Source organism: Histoplasma capsulatum (assembly GCF_000150115.1).
Source record: "Histoplasma capsulatum G186AR genomic scaffold supercont2.2, whole genome shotgun sequence".
NCBI classification, from domain to species: Eukaryota; Fungi; Ascomycota; class Eurotiomycetes; order Onygenales; family Ajellomycetaceae; genus Histoplasma; species Histoplasma capsulatum.
In genome coordinates, this window is record NW_025544802.1 from 2,171,163 (window position 1) to 2,187,845 (window position 16,683).

Consider the following 16,683-nt stretch of genomic DNA (forward strand, 5'->3'; position numbering starts at 1 on the left):
TCTTATTCTCATTTAAAGACGCTTAATGAGTCGGTCTTCGGAAGGAACCCGAGACTGTAATGAGAATATGGAACTTGCAGTCGAATATGCGATTATCACGCTCGAGCTTCGCCGCAAATTTGCATCATTGGTCAATCTCTTCATCACTGCTCTATAAGTTTGAACGTTACGAGGTGGAGAACTTCAGTGTTGGGACATTGATATTTTATCTCTTCGTGTGCTTTTGGTTTTCCTCCTTGTGTCCGTACAGGTATTGCATGTTGATGCCTGGACCGTATGTATGCCTCTGAGAACCGTCAACAGGACTCATGCAGTTACTGCCAGCTTGATATAATACATATATTATATCCCAAGTTCTTTCTGTTGTTCTTGCTAGCTTTACTATGTTCTAGTGTATCTGATTCAAGTAGGTCGGGTGTTTCTTGCAACCAGAACGACGCTTTCTTGTCAGACTTGTCTTCCCCAAATTATGAGGTGTTTGGTGGCTCTCAGCATCGGGTTTGTGTGGCTATCTACTTTGGCCGGCTCTGAGCCTATCAAGAAACGCAGCGGGTTCTCGATCCAGCAAGTTTCAAAATACCGACCAACGCCGCGTTCTCCAATGGAAGATTACGCGAAGGCCGTTCTAAGGTCGGATCGTTCCAATCACATAAAAGAAATGAAAAGTGCGCCGCGTATCATGAGCACCCCCCTGGATGTCAAATACGAGAGGTCTACAAATGGAACTGTCTCAGCCGTCCCGGAACAGTTCGATATAGAATACCTTAGTCCTGTGAATGTTGCGGGAAAAACTTTAAACCTGGTACTTGATACTGGATCTGCAGATCTGTGAGTGCTTCTGATATATGATCGTGAAGCAAAAATAGGACTGACATTGCTCTAGCTGGGTATTTTCATCGCAACAACCCCTGGCGGAAAGGTCAGCTCACGACTATTATACCCCTCCTCCCGGAACGTTACCTTTGAATGGGTGTTCCTGGGAGGTACAGTATGGGGATGGCTCAGTTGCAAAGGGCAATGTCTATGTTGATAAAGTTTCCATCGGTGACGTGGTTTCGCCGTTGCAATCCATCCAAGCCGCCCAGAGGGTTGGCAAAACGTTTGCTTTGGATTCTAATTTTGATGGTATTCTTGGACTCGCTTTTCCTTCTATTAATACGGGTAGGTATTCAACCAAAACCTAATGCGAGTATATTTTAATTTATTTAATGGTATTGGGAATATTGACTTGCTAGAACAATGCCAGTTCGGCCGGAGAAGCAAGTTGGGTTCTTTGATAATGTGAAGGATACACTTCCCGAACCCTTGTTTGCCGTATCCCTCAAGAAGACCAAGCCGGGAACGTTCGACTTCGGTTTTATTGACGATGATAAATACGACGGCAACATCAAGTATACCCCAGTCCATAAAGGTGGTTTCTGGTCCATCACTTCCACGGGGTATGTTATTGGAAACTCCGGTAGCAATAATACCCCAATTAAGGGCCTTCTTGGTAATTATGATATATGATTGGAAATCTTCTATATGATATCGTGTGGTTTGGTATTCACACAGGGATATAGACTGACATACACCTCTCCCTTCACCTGCGCAGACACAGGGACTACCATGGTCCTCCTCCCCGAGCCCATCGTACACGATTACTATTCCAAAATACCTGGTTCCACAAAAGCATATAGCCAGCTAAATCCATTTCTCAACGGCTGGATATTCCCATGCAACGCGACTATCCCGTCATTTTCTCTCATCGTTGAAAATGATTATCGAGCGACGATCCCTCCAGAACATATCATCCTACAGCCCTTCTATGTTAGTGGGGGCTCACCGATGTGCTTTGGTAGCATACAGGTAGCGATACATGAGATTGTTTTTGGTGACATTATTTTTAAGAGCCAATATGTGGTGTTTGACACTGCGGGACCAAGAGTAGGTTTTGCGAGGCAGCGCCAGCAGAAGTTAGGGAAGGAGGTCGTGACGGGATAGAGGGGTACAATGAGTTTGGGGCCAAATGTATGATATTTGCATATATAATTTATTGTATTTATTTCTTTATTTATTACATTTTCAGAGCTTTGTTTTGTTGTTCGTTTTTATACCCACTTTAATCCAAGAACGGAATCTTTAGTTATATTGTTCATAGTGTCAGTAAAATTCAGGGTGGACTCCGTCCCGGAGTGTGGAGGTAATGAATACCATTTTGGACATGACGCTTGAGAGGTCCACGCATATCATTGTAGGAACATCATACTAAGTTCGTGTTGTTCATATGGCTTTATAACAACCAAACTTCCAGAGGCCCTGGGTAAAGGATGATTCTGCGGGGGAATTCATTGGAAATTGCATATTGCCCCAAAATATAGCCGCATAACATTTCGGAACAGGATGAAATGATCAATTCGCGTCGTCAAAAGGATAGCAGGAAAATAATAATTGCAAATGAATTGCAAATTACCAAATACAAGGTTAAAAAAACGAAATGGCCATAACGCCAGACACAATATACACATCAAAATATCGGATGGCTCAGAGCAAGAATAAAATAGAACCCCAGGTGTAAAAACCACATACCATGCGAAAAGAAAGCAGTGAATTCCCAGTCCCTAAACCGACCCAACTAAAGAAGTTATCCACTTCTTCACTTATACTGAAAATTTAGGGAAAAAGCTCCTAGTCTACGATCACGATTTGGCAAATTGGAATGTACCAAACACTCCTCCACCGCCGCCCGGCGTTAATGGACCAACGCCAGCATGTTGCGTTTGAGCTGCGGGCGTTTGCGCATTTGTCAAACCGGCGTGGCCTGTATTTGGTGTACTTGGCGTACCTGCATTGGAGTAGATGGTGGCTCCGTTGAGATTGGGCGTTTGCTGTGCTTGATTTGTGCCTTGGAAAGGCCTGGAGGCTATCTGCCCGTTCAAGCCCCAGATCTGACCCGAGTACTTGCTTTCATCGATAGAACCATTGAATACCAGCTGGCGCATTTTCCAGAAGATTTCGCCCGTCACTAGTGAGTCTGACCCAGCTTGATGTGCAATACCAACTCGTTTCACCCCTAATTCATCTGCAATATCCTGGAGGCCAGATTTTTGGCCAAGGTTTGCAATTATCTGAGCAGCGCTCTGAGTGAGAGGAGACTTGTTAACAGTTTGGCTGCGGCCGGCGTGTTTCATGAGGTATTTGATGTCGTAGACGGATGGGAAGAAGATGGTGAGGAGTTTGTGGAATTCTTGCTCGTCAGTCGGTAATGGTTTACATAGCATAATTTTCATCAAATACCCAAAATCATAGCCGGAATGGAACGAAATCCAATGTACGTCGTCCATGAGGACTAATCCGGAAGTCATCAGAAGCGCCCCAAAGTCGTGTGGATCAATGCCGTTTTTCTCATGCATAGCAAAGTCAATTCCGGCTTTCGCTAGCATGCTTGTCGATTCCTGCGCATACATGTCACCTTCCAACGAGAAACGGAAGTTGAATTGCCAAGTGCAAGGCGCTGGGCCGAGGTTTGCCCCGTATTGGGTATTTACATCCAGTGGTACGGCGGGAGGAACTTCGCCATCCTCTGAAAATAATGTTATTCCCAATTGTATCATTTTCAAGAGGTCCACATTACATCGCAATGTTTGGTAATGATAGTCAGCTTTTGTAGTGAAAGTCCCCATCGGCCGAGCGACAATACCAGGGAATTCGGTATCCTAGGCAAAAAACCTCGGTTAGCTTGAACGAATCTACGGCGCATGCACGGAGGTAATAGTCATGGTTTCTAGCAAGGGCACAACTCACCATGCTAATGTAAGGGTACTTGTCTACTAACATCCTTAGGACCTGCATCTCCTGTGCCAAGTTGTGTTTCCAAACGTCTCGTATCCTCGAGTTTGCAGCAGCACCTTTTCCATCCACGGATAGACGGTTGTCATGGCCCAAATGCGCCTGTTGTTGCTGTTGCTGTTGCTGCTGCTGCATCTGAGCCCCCCTCACAAAACCTATCTGTGCCGCGTGGCTCGCTAGACCTGTCCCGCCCCCATCAGGGATACCAGCAGTGGAAGGCCCCGCAGGGAAACCCACCACGCCCATCCCATTAGCTCCAGGAATGGCGAACGGACTTATGTTTGAACTTGCACTCGTAGGGCCAAAGCCAGGATGGCCACCTAGGGAAGGTGGGGGAAGGCCTGTATTCGGAGTCTGCGCATGGGTTGCGTGATGCTGTTGCGAATGCTGTTGCTGCTGCAGGTGGCTCTGAGGGAGATGGGGGAACGGACCAGCGAGCCCTGAGGGCGCGTATCTACCGACGGGCGGCGGCATAGTGTATTTCACGATGCCAATCGATGACTGGAGGGATCGAGGTCGAACAAAGCATGAAGATTCCTGCTTGAGCCGGTTTCAACAAGCGTTGATAGCTACAGTTTTGGTGTGGAGAGTTATTGCCCCAGCAAGTCCCACTGTTCGGCGGAGTGGTGGATTTCAGAACCGCGAAGTCGTGGTTGAGACAATCAACAGATAAGTAGTAAAATTTGCAATAATAGATACGATTGGAGAAACGACTTTGCTGGGGCTGTATGTGTGATATCTGCGCAATTTTCTGCGTTGTCCATCCGGAACCGACGCAGGAAGTCGAGTTCGTTCAAGCAAGCGCCAAGACTTTGACCAGCTTCGGATGCCCTGCGTCGGAATACTAACCCGATACAGTTAGTAATATCCACGTCCGCGATATTTCATGTCCCCAACAGCTCATGAACTCCCCGCGAAAGCGGCATTGGATCAGTTAAGAACATATTTTATCATAGCCGGGTTTAATCAACTCCAGTGTCCTCCCATCAGTTTTCTGAGTTCTACTGACGGACTCAACAATGGCTCCCGCAAACCCCACCGGCTTCGACATGAAGACCTTCAAAGCTGCTGCACATCCTCGGTCTTCCTGGGCCAAAAAAGACCCATGGGCACGATAGTAAGCTCTCAATCCATTCCAGATGCCAATCTACTATGTTATTTGCTGGTCAAACAAACGCAGAAGCGATATTTGATCGTCAGAAGTTGACTCTTTCCCCACCAAAAACAGTGAAGCATGGCGATACTCCGGGCCCTTCTCACGGTGGAACCGGTTTAAGACTGGATTTCCAGGATTGGGAATAGCCACTGTTGCGTTCGGAATATACTGCGGCTACGAATGGGCTTTTCTCACACCAAAACATCACGAGGAAAATCACCACTAGAACCATCCATCCATTTTACTACTTTAGAACCAATACGACTTGCGCGGACCGGGTTTGAGCCGAAGCCTTTGGTGACAGGAAAAATGATATTCTCAAGGCATCCCGCGAGGATTCCCGACGAACCACCGGTCCCCCCATAATTCCTCGGCGTTCACTTTTGCACGTTGGGTTTTCATAAACAGGCAGCGGGATTTCCTCGTTCGCGGAGCTCGAGTGGTCTGAAATCCTGTGAAGGCAACAATCTGCTTAACATGTACATACATATATAGATACATTTGGGAATAGGCGCTATGGGTTTATTCTCCTGATCAATTTTTTTAACTGATTTATCTACTTTTATTCATTTCCACCAAAGCAAAAGCGGTTGGAAAGTTTCAGTCTGTGGCAGGTCTCAATTTTCCTGCCAAACCGATTTTTTTCCTCTAGAAGTTTAACACCTTTACACACTGCAGGGGTGTCAAAAACCGAATTGCGTATCCTAAATCCTAACCAAGCTCTGAAAATGGTATACAATACCATCAATCATAAAAGCTATCAGCTTCATTTTGTTCTATGCCAAAGGCGTAGCTCTTGATTTATAGAATTTTACATAGGTTCCGCTCCTAAATTACTCAGAATGCACAGGCCATCTACTCCTCAAAAACCAACACGACCCCATCATCCCCAGCTGTGACAATCCTCTTTCCGCCCTCACCTCCTTGTACAAATCCCAAGATCCCACCAGATTGCTCTCCCGCCTCATTCTCAGCCATACCCAAATGGCCACGCCATTCTTTCACAAGGCCATACCCAGCAGCAGCAGTACCCCCACGGGTATCCCAACGGCGGACAACTCCATCCATGCCGACTGATGTAAGGAGCCACGATCTGCTATTGTTTGCAGCAGCGGATGCCGTTTGCTCACCGGCTGTTGTCTGGTCATGGACGAACTCAACTTTTACAACAGCTGTGTCCTCATGCGCCGATCGTATATGGCGTCGTACAGCATAGCGGTGGGCTGTGTCGAAAAGGACAACGGATCCATCGACTGAGCCGGCTGCAAGTAGTGACAGCGGCGGGGAGGAAAATGATAATGATTCAATACCATCAGTTTGAGCTTGGAGAGATGCAAGGAGGGTGCCAGCGCCGCCGCCAGCGACGGGCGGGGCAGAAGCACCAGCAACTTTCGATTTCGATTTCGACTTAGTCGTGCCAGCCGTAATTGATGAGGATATCCGCGGAAGTCCAACAATTTTAATATGTCCCTCCGCGCCACCGACTGCAGCAAAAGTGCCCGTAGGTGCGATGGCGATGGAATATAAACCGCCTTCGACGGCAAATCGTTGATCTTGGGCCGTAAGACTCACAACTACCTGTGTTCCAGCGGATGAGGCTACTCCTGCCCCAGCAGCGGCGCCAAATACATCGTAGACGTAGAAACTTGAGTCTTCCCCAACCGTCGCCAGGAGATTTCCGTCAGGCGTCCACGCACCAGCGGTGCAGGATTCTGTATGTTGGAAATAACAAGCAACCATAGACATTGGCTCCGCCTCATCTTGTGCGTCGATCCGGTATACCCAAACGCTCCCATTACTGGCGCCAAGTGCGACAAGATTTTTTTTCTCCTCATTCCCACCAGCCCGATTCACTGGGCACGTAGCCACCCAGTTTATCTCATCAACCTCTTGCACCTCTGCCAAAAATCTCCAGGATAGCCCGGCCTTCCCGGGGCTTGTGTCGCACCATGCGCGGAGTTTCCCGTCCAATCCTGCAGTAACCACATACTCCCCGCACGGCTCCGTGAAAGCCACTGCGTTCACTGAATCCGTATGCCCCTGCAACTTTGCGATGACGGGTAATGACTCGCGCTCTCCCTTATGTTGCGGATTCGACTCGTAGCTACTCGGAAGCAGTGGTCTCTCCACGTCGGAGTTGAATATGTAGGCAGTATCGTCGCCTGAGCCTGTGATTATGATACTGGGATGGATGGGGTGTTGAGCTATGCAAAATATGGAGTCATTATGCTGATCGAAATGAGCGATAGAGTCGTTTTGGAATGACATCTCTTCTCCATCGTCACCGTCGTCCGAGAGGTCGTCCATCGGTTGATCCTCATCGGCGGGAATCTCTTCCGCAGCGTCTGCGGCATCAAGGAAGAGGTCTTCCTCATTTCCGTTGTCGAGAGCCTCTTTAGGATGAGGAAATTGGGTAGGGGGCATTTTGAATTGGTAAAAGAAAGAAATTGGGAGGGGGTGTAATCGAGGAAGAGGGGCAGAGGGGTTTAGCAGGTTGAAGAGATTCGATTTTATATCGCGCGCTTTTGCTGATTGCGGCGATATTAGGTAGCCATATCCGATCTCGGCGTATGTAGAGAAGAGAACCCTTTTTATTGTAATCGGTTATGAAAAGAAGCCAGGAGAAAGTCATCGATACTCCATCAATACTACTAATCAATGGGCACTTTGAAGCAATAAAAAAAAGGTGGTTATCATTGGCTTAGAAATCCAAACCAACGTCACTCGAAAGATTGATTAGGGCACGGTGGAGCATGTGATGGAGCTGGAGGGCGACATCTTGACCAACACTTGTAAATTGTAGCGCTTGAGACATTCATTTGCACTTGCATTATTGCCCGCTCATCACCATTTCATATAACTTTAGCGAATTGCGAAGCGAGTACCATAGAGTATAATCCCACACATATGTCCAGTGTCAGACATCATCGTTGTTTAGTCTCACCCCGTTTGTTTAAATTCAAGTTCTTCTTGGGTTCAACGGGTCTTCTGTGAATGACCCAGTCCTATACACGACAGTTATTCGTTGCGGAGTTCATATTAACCTACACACAAAAACTGATTCCGCCTTCTTGCGGAGATATGGTAATTTCACTTCTGCACCGTATTTCACCACGAACTTGTGCACTAAGTCATGTGATATAAAGCTCTATTTGATAGTCCCTTATGATTGGCTTGCTTAGCTTCATCATATAGGTTACTGGTCACAGACACCAAGGTAGAGGTGCAAGTTATGTCTAAGTGTTGTACACAGGCTCTGTACAACTGGAGTACGGAAGAAAGACAAGAAAAGAAAGAAAAGAAAAAAGATTGTTCATATCAGAGAGAGCTATTCAAGAATTATAGAAGCAATAGATGTTGAATCAGCTGTGAGCAGCTGCTGCCCAGACCCCCATCCACCATTGAGTGCTTTTTTAATTGGCATTCTTCAAACTCACTATATCACATGACTTAGAGCGCGAGGTGAATACGTTATCTCTCAAAGTCCGGATAAGATTTCCTAATTTGGGTTAAGCAGGAATGCCATAAACCCCATTTCCAGCAGCTTTGTATGCATCCATGCGTGGTGGCGGGAAGTGTTGTGACAGCTACTCTGTGTAGCATTATCATGTGCAGTGTGTATATACGGAGTAAGGATTGTTCGTTCTAATCCCTCCAATGATTCACGGTGTCGTGCCAGCAAAGAAATAGCCAATGCAGGGAGACCACTGACCTGGTTTACTTATAGTTCGAAAGTGATTACATTCCACTAAATATCGTTCCCGGCCCACAAGAGCCCAACCAAGTCGCTAGGTCCATGGGCAAAAATGTCAGCTACAAAAAGAGAAAAACCTCAGCCAGAGCCAAGAAGGAAATAGTTTACAATTTCAATCCAGCTTTCCTTCTCGCCTCCTTCTCCCTGTCCCTCAATACCCGCCTCATGATCTTCCCACTAGGGCTTTTAGGTATGGCCTCAATAAATTCCACACCTCCCTTCAACCACTTGTAACGCGCTTTGTGATCCTCCACATACTTTTGAATTGATTTTATGATAGCCGCATCATCGTTGCCTGCGGAGGGAGATTTTACGACGAATGCCTTTGGCAGCTCTCCCGCGACGTGGTCCGGGACGGATATCACACAGCAATCGGCAACAGCGGGGTGTGAGAGGAGATGCGATTCCATCTCAGCTGGCGCGACTTGATAACCCTGTCGTGAAGATTAGAAAATTTCAATTGAGGGTTGGAATATGGCATGCATTAACGCACCTTCACTTTAATAAGTTCCTTTACCCGGTCGACGATAAACACGTGCTCATTACCAAGGGGTGAGACGCGGAAAAGGGCTACATCGCCCGTATATATCCAGCCGTCTCGGAATGTTTCTTTGGTCGCCTTCTCATTGTTCAGGTATCCAAGCGTGACAGATGGAGAACGGACGACGAGTTCGCCGGGCTGGTCGTAGCCGGTTACCTCCTCGCCGTCGGGAGATACGAGGCGTACTTCAACGTCTGGAAGTAAGGGTCCACAAGAACCAGGGAAAATGTCATCGCTGTTGCAGATGGCTACTCCCGCAGTAATTTCAGTAAGCCCTGGACCTAGATCAGTATTTGATCCACCACTGGTTTATGAATGCTAAATTAAAATTGTTAAAGAGGATTGCACGAATGATGACCTACCATAACCCTGTCGAACCACCCAGGAAGGCTTCCATTGTTTCACATCTGCTATGGTTTCAGCACCGAGTGGCGCAGCTCCGGTGCAAATGGAAGAAACACAATTGAGGTCACGCTTGTCACATTGCACTTTATTTTGCAACATGAGGATAATGATCGGAGGAACCTGGAGAGCTAAGCTTAGCAATTTGGGTGGAGTAATAGTTCGCTACTAACACAGAAGCACCTTTAAGGGAGAGGGAAATAAATCGTACCACGTAAAGGGTCAAGATTCGATACTTTTCGATAGCATTGAGGTATTGCGTAAATTCAAATTTGGGGAGGACGACCACTTTGTCGCCACGATAAGGCCCAGCATGGCAAATCACCGCCAACGAATACACATGACTTTGGGGCAGTAGGCCCAGAACCACATCTTTGTAGTCCGATCGGGACCCAGGGGCTTTCAAGCTGTTGCGAACCCTCGCCTCAAACTCCTTCATTTGCAATACATGGGCGATCACATTTCTATGAGTGACCATCACCCCTTTCGGCGGCCCAGAGGTTCCCGAGGAGTAGCAAAGGAACGCGGCTTGTTTTGCGGCTTGTCCTGGCTGCCAATTAAGCTTCTCCAGCTGCGGTAACGAGGAGCCTTCCATAATGAGCTGCTCCACCGTTTTAAAACCGTCTGGTGCTTTCCCGCCACCTGGAAGTTGAGGCGGTAGATCAAAAAGATAAACGCGGCTTCTTGGTATGCCAGCATTGGCTGCAGCTTCTAGGGCAATTTGAAGATTTACGGCGCATGCGAAAATGGATTTCGATCCGCTATCCTTCAGTTGATGCGTGAGTTCAGGAGCCGTATAGCTCGCGCTCGCAGCAGAGACAACACCAGAACAACGATGGATGGCCCAACAAAGAGTCAAGTAGTCGATCTACATAGATATGGTGACTATTAGCTCTAATCTATGACGTGTTAATTTTTTTTTCTCAAACAATATATGCAATACTAATGATTGGAATAGCTGGCTAGTGGTAGATGGTGTACTATTTCTAGAAAGGGATAGGCCCAATGCCTACATACCGTGTTCACGCTGTAGATACAGGCTACGCGGCTGAATTCTAATCCCTCATTTGGATGCCAGCCTAGTTCCTTGCACAAAGACCGCGCGAGGACATCAACGCGTTTTGCAACTTCCACGGTGGAGTAAGACTTTCCGCTAAGAGCGCAAACGAAGGGGTCATACGAGTCTTCCAACGGATGGCGGCCATACTTCTCATTGAGCATGAACTCGGAAAGTGGGATGTTATCTGGCGGATTCGGGAGGGGCGATAACCATTTTGGAGGTGTGAAGACCATCGCAAGAAAACTAGAGCTGAAGGCGAAGCAAAAGAGGAGAACACCAAACAGGAGATGGAAGTTAGGAGTGACTGACAATAGAATGAAAGAAGTGAAGGGGCGAGCAATGATATATAACGAGAAACGCAGGCGGTGGACAGAGAGAGGCCCATTTCCAAACACCGGCAACTAGATTGCAATCCGAGGTCGTGAAGTCGCCGAACGAATCGCATTCTTCCTCACATTCCCGCATCAAAAACATCTCCATGGGTAATTTCAGCCCTGAAGGCTTTAGCAATGCAAATTGTCCGCGAAGCATTGTTTTATCCAGCATCGCATAATATCTCTAGAGCACGTCGAACTATTCATTCAAGGTTCATCCTCAAGTCACCGATGGTGGACAAGGTGCCATGAACAGCGCTTACCACTGCGCCATCCAACCCCCCGCCCCATAAGTTGCCGGCCTCGTCGAAAAATATGGGGAAACAGCCGGGTACTGCGTTGAACATCATTAGAATCAGCTTGCTTTTTCAAAATACATTCAGCTTCAGAGGTTGGGGTAGTGTGAAAGGTTTTAGTTCACACTGAGAATTGAAGCTGCAGCTTGCTACCGGAATCACGTCGTATAAAAGCTTCGGAGTTAATGCCTACAATGCCAAACTAATGCAAGTCAACTGTTTGCTAGCCTAAGTCTTGAGGTGCGTCGGGCGGCTTGAAATCAAGGTGCTTACTTGCAGATTGTCGGAGTCAAATCTTCTTACCACATGCCTTTCGTATACGATCGTATACGATATGTAACCCTTTCTAAGAAGACTAGCGCGATCGGAGTTATCATAGACCACTTAGCGCCCACTTCCACATACAAAATCAAGAATGACGAACTATTGATAGCTCAACATCGATCATATTTAAATGTGATAGTATTTGTAACTTATTGATGTAGAGATATATATTTGTAAACAAAAGATTTTAAATTTAAAACGATCTGGATATTGCTGAGCTTAAATATGTATTATAGAAGCTTTTTATTATAAATTACAGCATACAACTTAAAAGTTGTTAGCTCGATCACAGCGCCATGGTGGTAGTAGAGGGGACGAACCAATCCAAACCCCCAACACAAGTGATGTATTCAGATTGCAGTATTTTCGTCAATATGTATATATCTATTATCATTTTGCTAAAAATTATATACGTTTTGGAATACTCTATTTAGTTTTCAATCTAAATTATAGAGAAAAAAATAATAGATATCAAAGAAGTTATTCAAATATTATATAAAAAAAGTAGATTTTCTCTCAACTAACAACTAGTAATCTGAATACATCTTATAGATTACGGCAGCCTATAGTGACAAATGTGTCAAATGGGTTTTTTTGATGTTTTCCGCTGTAATTACTTAATTCCACTTACAGACACTCATTGATAGAAATTTATACTGAGAAGCTATGCATCTTGAATTCTCTTAAAACAGTGAATTTATGTCATCACTAGATATCATCGCTAGATATCATTGCTAGATATCATCGCTAGATATTATCACTAGATATTATCACTAGATATTATCACTAGATATTATCGCTAGATATCATCGCGAGATATTATCACTAGATATTATCGCTAGATAACATCGCTAGATATTATCACTAGATATTATCACTAGATATTATCGCTAGATATTATCACTAGATATTATTGCTAGATATTATCGCTAGATATTATCGCGAGATATCATCATCAATATATATACTGTGGTTTCCACACTATGGGCTGGTGGTTGCAGTGTATAGATAATGAGTTCAGTGGCCATGCCCACTGTGGGCCGGGCCACACCACCCACATGTATAGATAAATATATATATATATATATATATCTTGTTGATAGATATCATCATGAATATCATCACTAAATATAATAAGCTAGTACTATGATAACTAGATTATTCATAGCAAAAAGTCAACATAACCATTTGTTGAATCATTGTGCTCATAGTGGTATATATATATATATATATATATAGATTCATGGATCTGCTGTGGCCTGGCCCACAGTGGATGTGGCCACTGAACTCATTATCTATACACTGCAACCACCAGCCTATAGTGTGGAAACCACAGTATATATATTGATGAATGATGATGATATCTAGCGATAATATCTAGCAATAATATCTAGCAATAATATCTCGCGATAATATCTAGTGATAATATCTAGTGATAATATCTGGTGGTGATATCTGGCGATGGTGTCTGGTGATAATATCTAGTGATGCGTCTGGCGGTCGCAGTGTATCAGTGGTGGGTTCAGTGGCCACACCCACTGTGGGCCGGGCCACACCACCACACCCATGGGTATATATATCACTATAAGCACAATCATTTAATGAATGGTTATGTTGGCTTTTCACTATGGACAATCTAGTGATTAGTGTACTATCTTATCATAGTGATGATATATATTGAAGATGATATCTAGCAATGCATTGCTTTCTAGTAATCAATAAGCTCTATTCAATTACAAATAGAATGAATATGATAGGTGTGTGTACATTGTAACACTAGTATAAAAAACCTATTTGACACATTTGTCACTATAGGCTGCCGTATAGATTGATATACGAAAATATTCTTAATCTTTGCACATGCGATACATTTCCATATATCATTACTTTTTTTAACAAATATTTATTTCAAAATAGATATGTTTAGTAAGAGATTTTAAATTACCATTTATAAATTTATCATAATATATTGTGATTGAGATATCAATAGCTATGGAAAAAGGTGGATTGCGTTACTAGCCACAGGGAGAGTTGGGCTCGATCGGCGCACAAACACCATTCCATTCATATACGAGGACTGGCTCCTGTCAGCCGCACCTGGCAGACACCTCAACCTACGTTGTATCAGCAGCACTCATCATGTGGGAACATCGAGGTTAAGCAGGTTAGAATCTCCACTGAATTCACCGTCAAAAGTCGGCATCTATTTTGATAGGTGAGATTTATTATACAGAAGTTATTCGTTTGTAATCACTTGATATTTTATTTCTTTTGAGTAAGAAGTTGAAAGAGAGATACTAGTAGATAATCAGAGCTCTACGGCGTAGTTATAATTTTCACTATTCTATCATGTACGAATATCAAACAAGGTTCAATTTATACATCAGGAGCGACATCAACTAGGTAATTCCATAACTAACTGCCCAGTGACAATGAGATTGGAACATAGCAACCACAACACTTCCAAGTTGTCTCGTAGTCAATGAGAATAGTATCAACTGTGTGAACATAATCTTGAAAATATTGTGTTAGCATCTACTTACATCAATCCAGATAAGAAAAATACTATATAATTACAACTGCAATACTCGTCAATAATTCTCTTCTCATTTTCAACCCCAAACCTGGCACCTGCTTTGTACGAATGCATTTATACTTTCGCGTTCGGTACGGTCCATAAACTTTATCGGAGCGTGTATGACGATATTTTCATCCTCAAAGCTCTATAAGATTATTGCTGTCAGAATATTCCATCCACATTGTTTTTCATCATCGCCCATCAAGAAGTTTCCCGCCCGCGGTTCATGGCTGATCTCATGTTATTGATCCCGCGTACGTCTTTACTTTGATATTTCTTACACGTAGCTAGCCATCATGGAGCTCCTTTTGTCAAGCCTGTCTTTTGGACAACTGATGGCTGATCTCCGGGACGACTGGCTTATCTTTCTACTCGTCCTTTCTTTACTGATCTTTAGGTCAATCGGCATCTTTTGAATCCATTCTCCAAGCTGTTATCTGCATTATCCTTTCCAGGAATCGTCGTATTTACATTCGGGGTTGGTAGCTTATTTCTCCATTGAGTGGAGAGAACTGCGAGCAAGCCTGTTCTTATAAGTTACTTTCTTATTCTTTGGAGGAGCTATGGCCATTCGTGTTCCAGTGCGGTATAAGCAGAGTCTAAGAAGCCAGCAAGACAGTTCTTCTCAAGTATCAGTCATACTCTCTCCCGTTCAAAAAATATCCCCGGTTCAACGATTTAGATATTTCATTATCTTTTAATCATTTGCTAACAATAATTTTAGATATCTATTTGCGATATGTTGCCAGATATTCCTGCCACTCTAGAAATCCGCTACTCCTAATATCCTACCCTGTTATCCTAAGTGACAGTGGCCTCTCTGCAACAAATCGTTAACGCGGTTTTCACCTCGCCATAACTGGGACATCGTCTTAAAGGCCTGGAAAATCGACCTCTATCCCCTCCATCCAGAAATACTCTTACTCCAAGCTATAGTTCATCTTTCTTTCCTTCCTTCTATCACACTCGTCAAAATGACACATACCACAATCCACTTCCATTTTCGTTATTTCCTCCATAGTCACCACAACCTTGGGACCTGCCATCTCCTTTATAACCATCACATGTTTAAACCGTTCGATATGGCGACCCTAGCGACTTTCGCCATACGTGGGTGGTCTACGGAGGGGGCTACCTAAAATTATATGGGAATTGGGTTTCCATTTTAGGCATCAGCGATCAAGCCTCACGAAGAGCTAAGGGAATTTCCGAGATTCTCTGAACCTACCGTGGATAAATTGCTTTTTGATCTCGTCGGGGTGCTGAGCACAACAGCTACCAGGAGGGGGAAGCGTACAAACAGATACTTCATTTTTTGCAGAGCAGTGAGTGGGATCAGAGAGAGGAAACGACCAGCTTTTGAATGAACGGTGAATGTTCCTTTGATTACAAGTCAATGGGTCTGATTCGACTTTCACTTGCTCTGTTGTGGTTCCCGGAAGTATTTGCAAAGGTGGAACTGACTCTTTATATGCCTTTTTCAGTTGTTGTGCCTTAATCCCTACTGCACTTGGACTTAAAGCTTTAAACTTCCCCCATTTGCTCTTTGCTTTGCAAGTGAGAGTGACGTAGTGTACGGGTGCATTCGCAAATGAGACTACTACATATTCATGTGTAGTACGCTGCAATGCTTTACAATCTGGGCCAGAGGCGGTAACACGACAGACTTTCCTGAGATTATGTATATTATGTTTCAAAGGCTCTGGGTTTTCTCGTATTTTCAATATATATAATTGGGGCTGGTTACGTTTGTTGATTTATACATATATTTTATGCTGGTCGACTTTCCCTGAGGTGCTATGGAACCCCTGCACTTTTTGAGGGCTACAATGCAATGGGTCCCAAATCCTCTACTCAACCATCAATGATGATTACTTATTTAAGTGAGGCTCGGTTTCTTAGAGCACGAGGATCCAACCAAGGGGTGAGATGCAGAGATGCACAAGTTATACCACATACTTCAGGTATAGATCCTGGGTTATGTAAAAACGGTAACCATGGGTTGTCAAGCATAGTCTAGCGGTGAGTATCTGTATGCGTGGATCGGTGCTATCTTGGTATCGCAATGGAATTCATCGCCAGGGGAACGCCATGCACATCGAGCTAGCGAGTACGACCGATGACTCGGTGGCGAGTTATGCAAAAATTATCTTAAAAATATCGTCCTTCCGCCCACGATGAGGAATGGTGAAACGCCCTACAATATATCTAATGTAGCATGCATGGGGACAAAGGAATATATATTTTACATTCCCATGTCATGCTGTTGCCTCACCTTCAACTTCGTAAGCGGGTGACATGTCTAGACAACGGAGATGCTGCCATCATCTCGCCGTTTGTGTCTTATATTTCTAGAAGTTCAGATATATG

At 44.6% G+C, this 16,683-nt stretch overlaps 6 protein-coding genes across 6 annotated transcripts; 2 read left to right on the forward strand and 4 right to left on the reverse strand.

Moving 5' to 3' along the window:
* Positions 1 to 469: 469 nt before the first annotated feature.
* Positions 470 to 1,983, forward strand: HCBG_01955 (aspartic proteinase; the record flags this gene model as incomplete). The annotated part of the gene is made up of 4 exons (XM_045429004.1): positions 470 to 828; positions 884 to 1,161; positions 1,247 to 1,439; positions 1,563 to 1,983. 4 exons carry the CDS (start codon positions 470 to 472, stop codon positions 1,981 to 1,983), a joined length of 1,251 nt encoding a protein of 416 aa, XP_045290790.1.
* Positions 1,984 to 2,229: 246 nt separating this feature from the next.
* HCBG_01956 (CCR4-NOT transcription complex subunit 7) lies at positions 2,230 to 4,578 on the reverse strand (the record flags this gene model as incomplete). The annotated part of the gene is made up of 2 exons (XM_045429005.1): positions 2,230 to 3,695; positions 3,784 to 4,578. The coding sequence occupies 2 exons, from the start codon at positions 4,300 to 4,302 to the stop codon at positions 2,679 to 2,681; spliced, it is 1,536 nt and encodes a 511-aa protein (XP_045290791.1).
* Positions 4,579 to 4,754: 176 nt separating this feature from the next.
* On the forward strand, positions 4,755 to 5,693 carry HCBG_01957 (uncharacterized protein; the record flags this gene model as incomplete). The annotated part of the gene is made up of 2 exons (XM_045429006.1): positions 4,755 to 4,945; positions 5,057 to 5,693. The coding sequence occupies 2 exons, from the start codon at positions 4,848 to 4,850 to the stop codon at positions 5,208 to 5,210; spliced, it is 252 nt and encodes an 83-aa protein (XP_045290792.1).
* Positions 5,694 to 5,760: 67 nt separating this feature from the next.
* HCBG_01958 (ribosome assembly protein SQT1) lies at positions 5,761 to 7,618 on the reverse strand (the record flags this gene model as incomplete). The annotated part of the gene is made up of 1 exon (XM_045429007.1): positions 5,761 to 7,618. One exon carries the CDS (start codon positions 7,406 to 7,408, stop codon positions 5,840 to 5,842), a length of 1,569 nt encoding a protein of 522 aa, XP_045290793.1.
* Positions 7,619 to 7,908: 290 nt separating this feature from the next.
* Positions 7,909 to 10,974, reverse strand: HCBG_01959 (AMP dependent CoA ligase; the record flags this gene model as incomplete). Its single annotated transcript, XM_045429008.1, has 8 exons — positions 7,909 to 7,989; positions 8,037 to 8,132; positions 8,422 to 8,483; positions 8,697 to 8,772; positions 9,232 to 9,554; positions 9,642 to 9,804; positions 9,893 to 10,549; positions 10,699 to 10,974. The coding sequence occupies 8 exons, from the start codon at positions 10,972 to 10,974 to the stop codon at positions 7,909 to 7,911; spliced, it is 1,734 nt and encodes a 577-aa protein (XP_045290794.1).
* Positions 10,975 to 15,373: 4,399 nt separating this feature from the next.
* Positions 15,374 to 16,613, reverse strand: HCBG_01960 (uncharacterized protein; the record flags this gene model as incomplete). Its single annotated transcript, XM_045429009.1, has 3 exons — positions 15,374 to 15,444; positions 15,542 to 16,024; positions 16,589 to 16,613. 3 exons carry the CDS (start codon positions 16,611 to 16,613, stop codon positions 15,374 to 15,376), a joined length of 579 nt encoding a protein of 192 aa, XP_045290795.1.
* Positions 16,614 to 16,683: the final 70 nt, after the last annotated feature.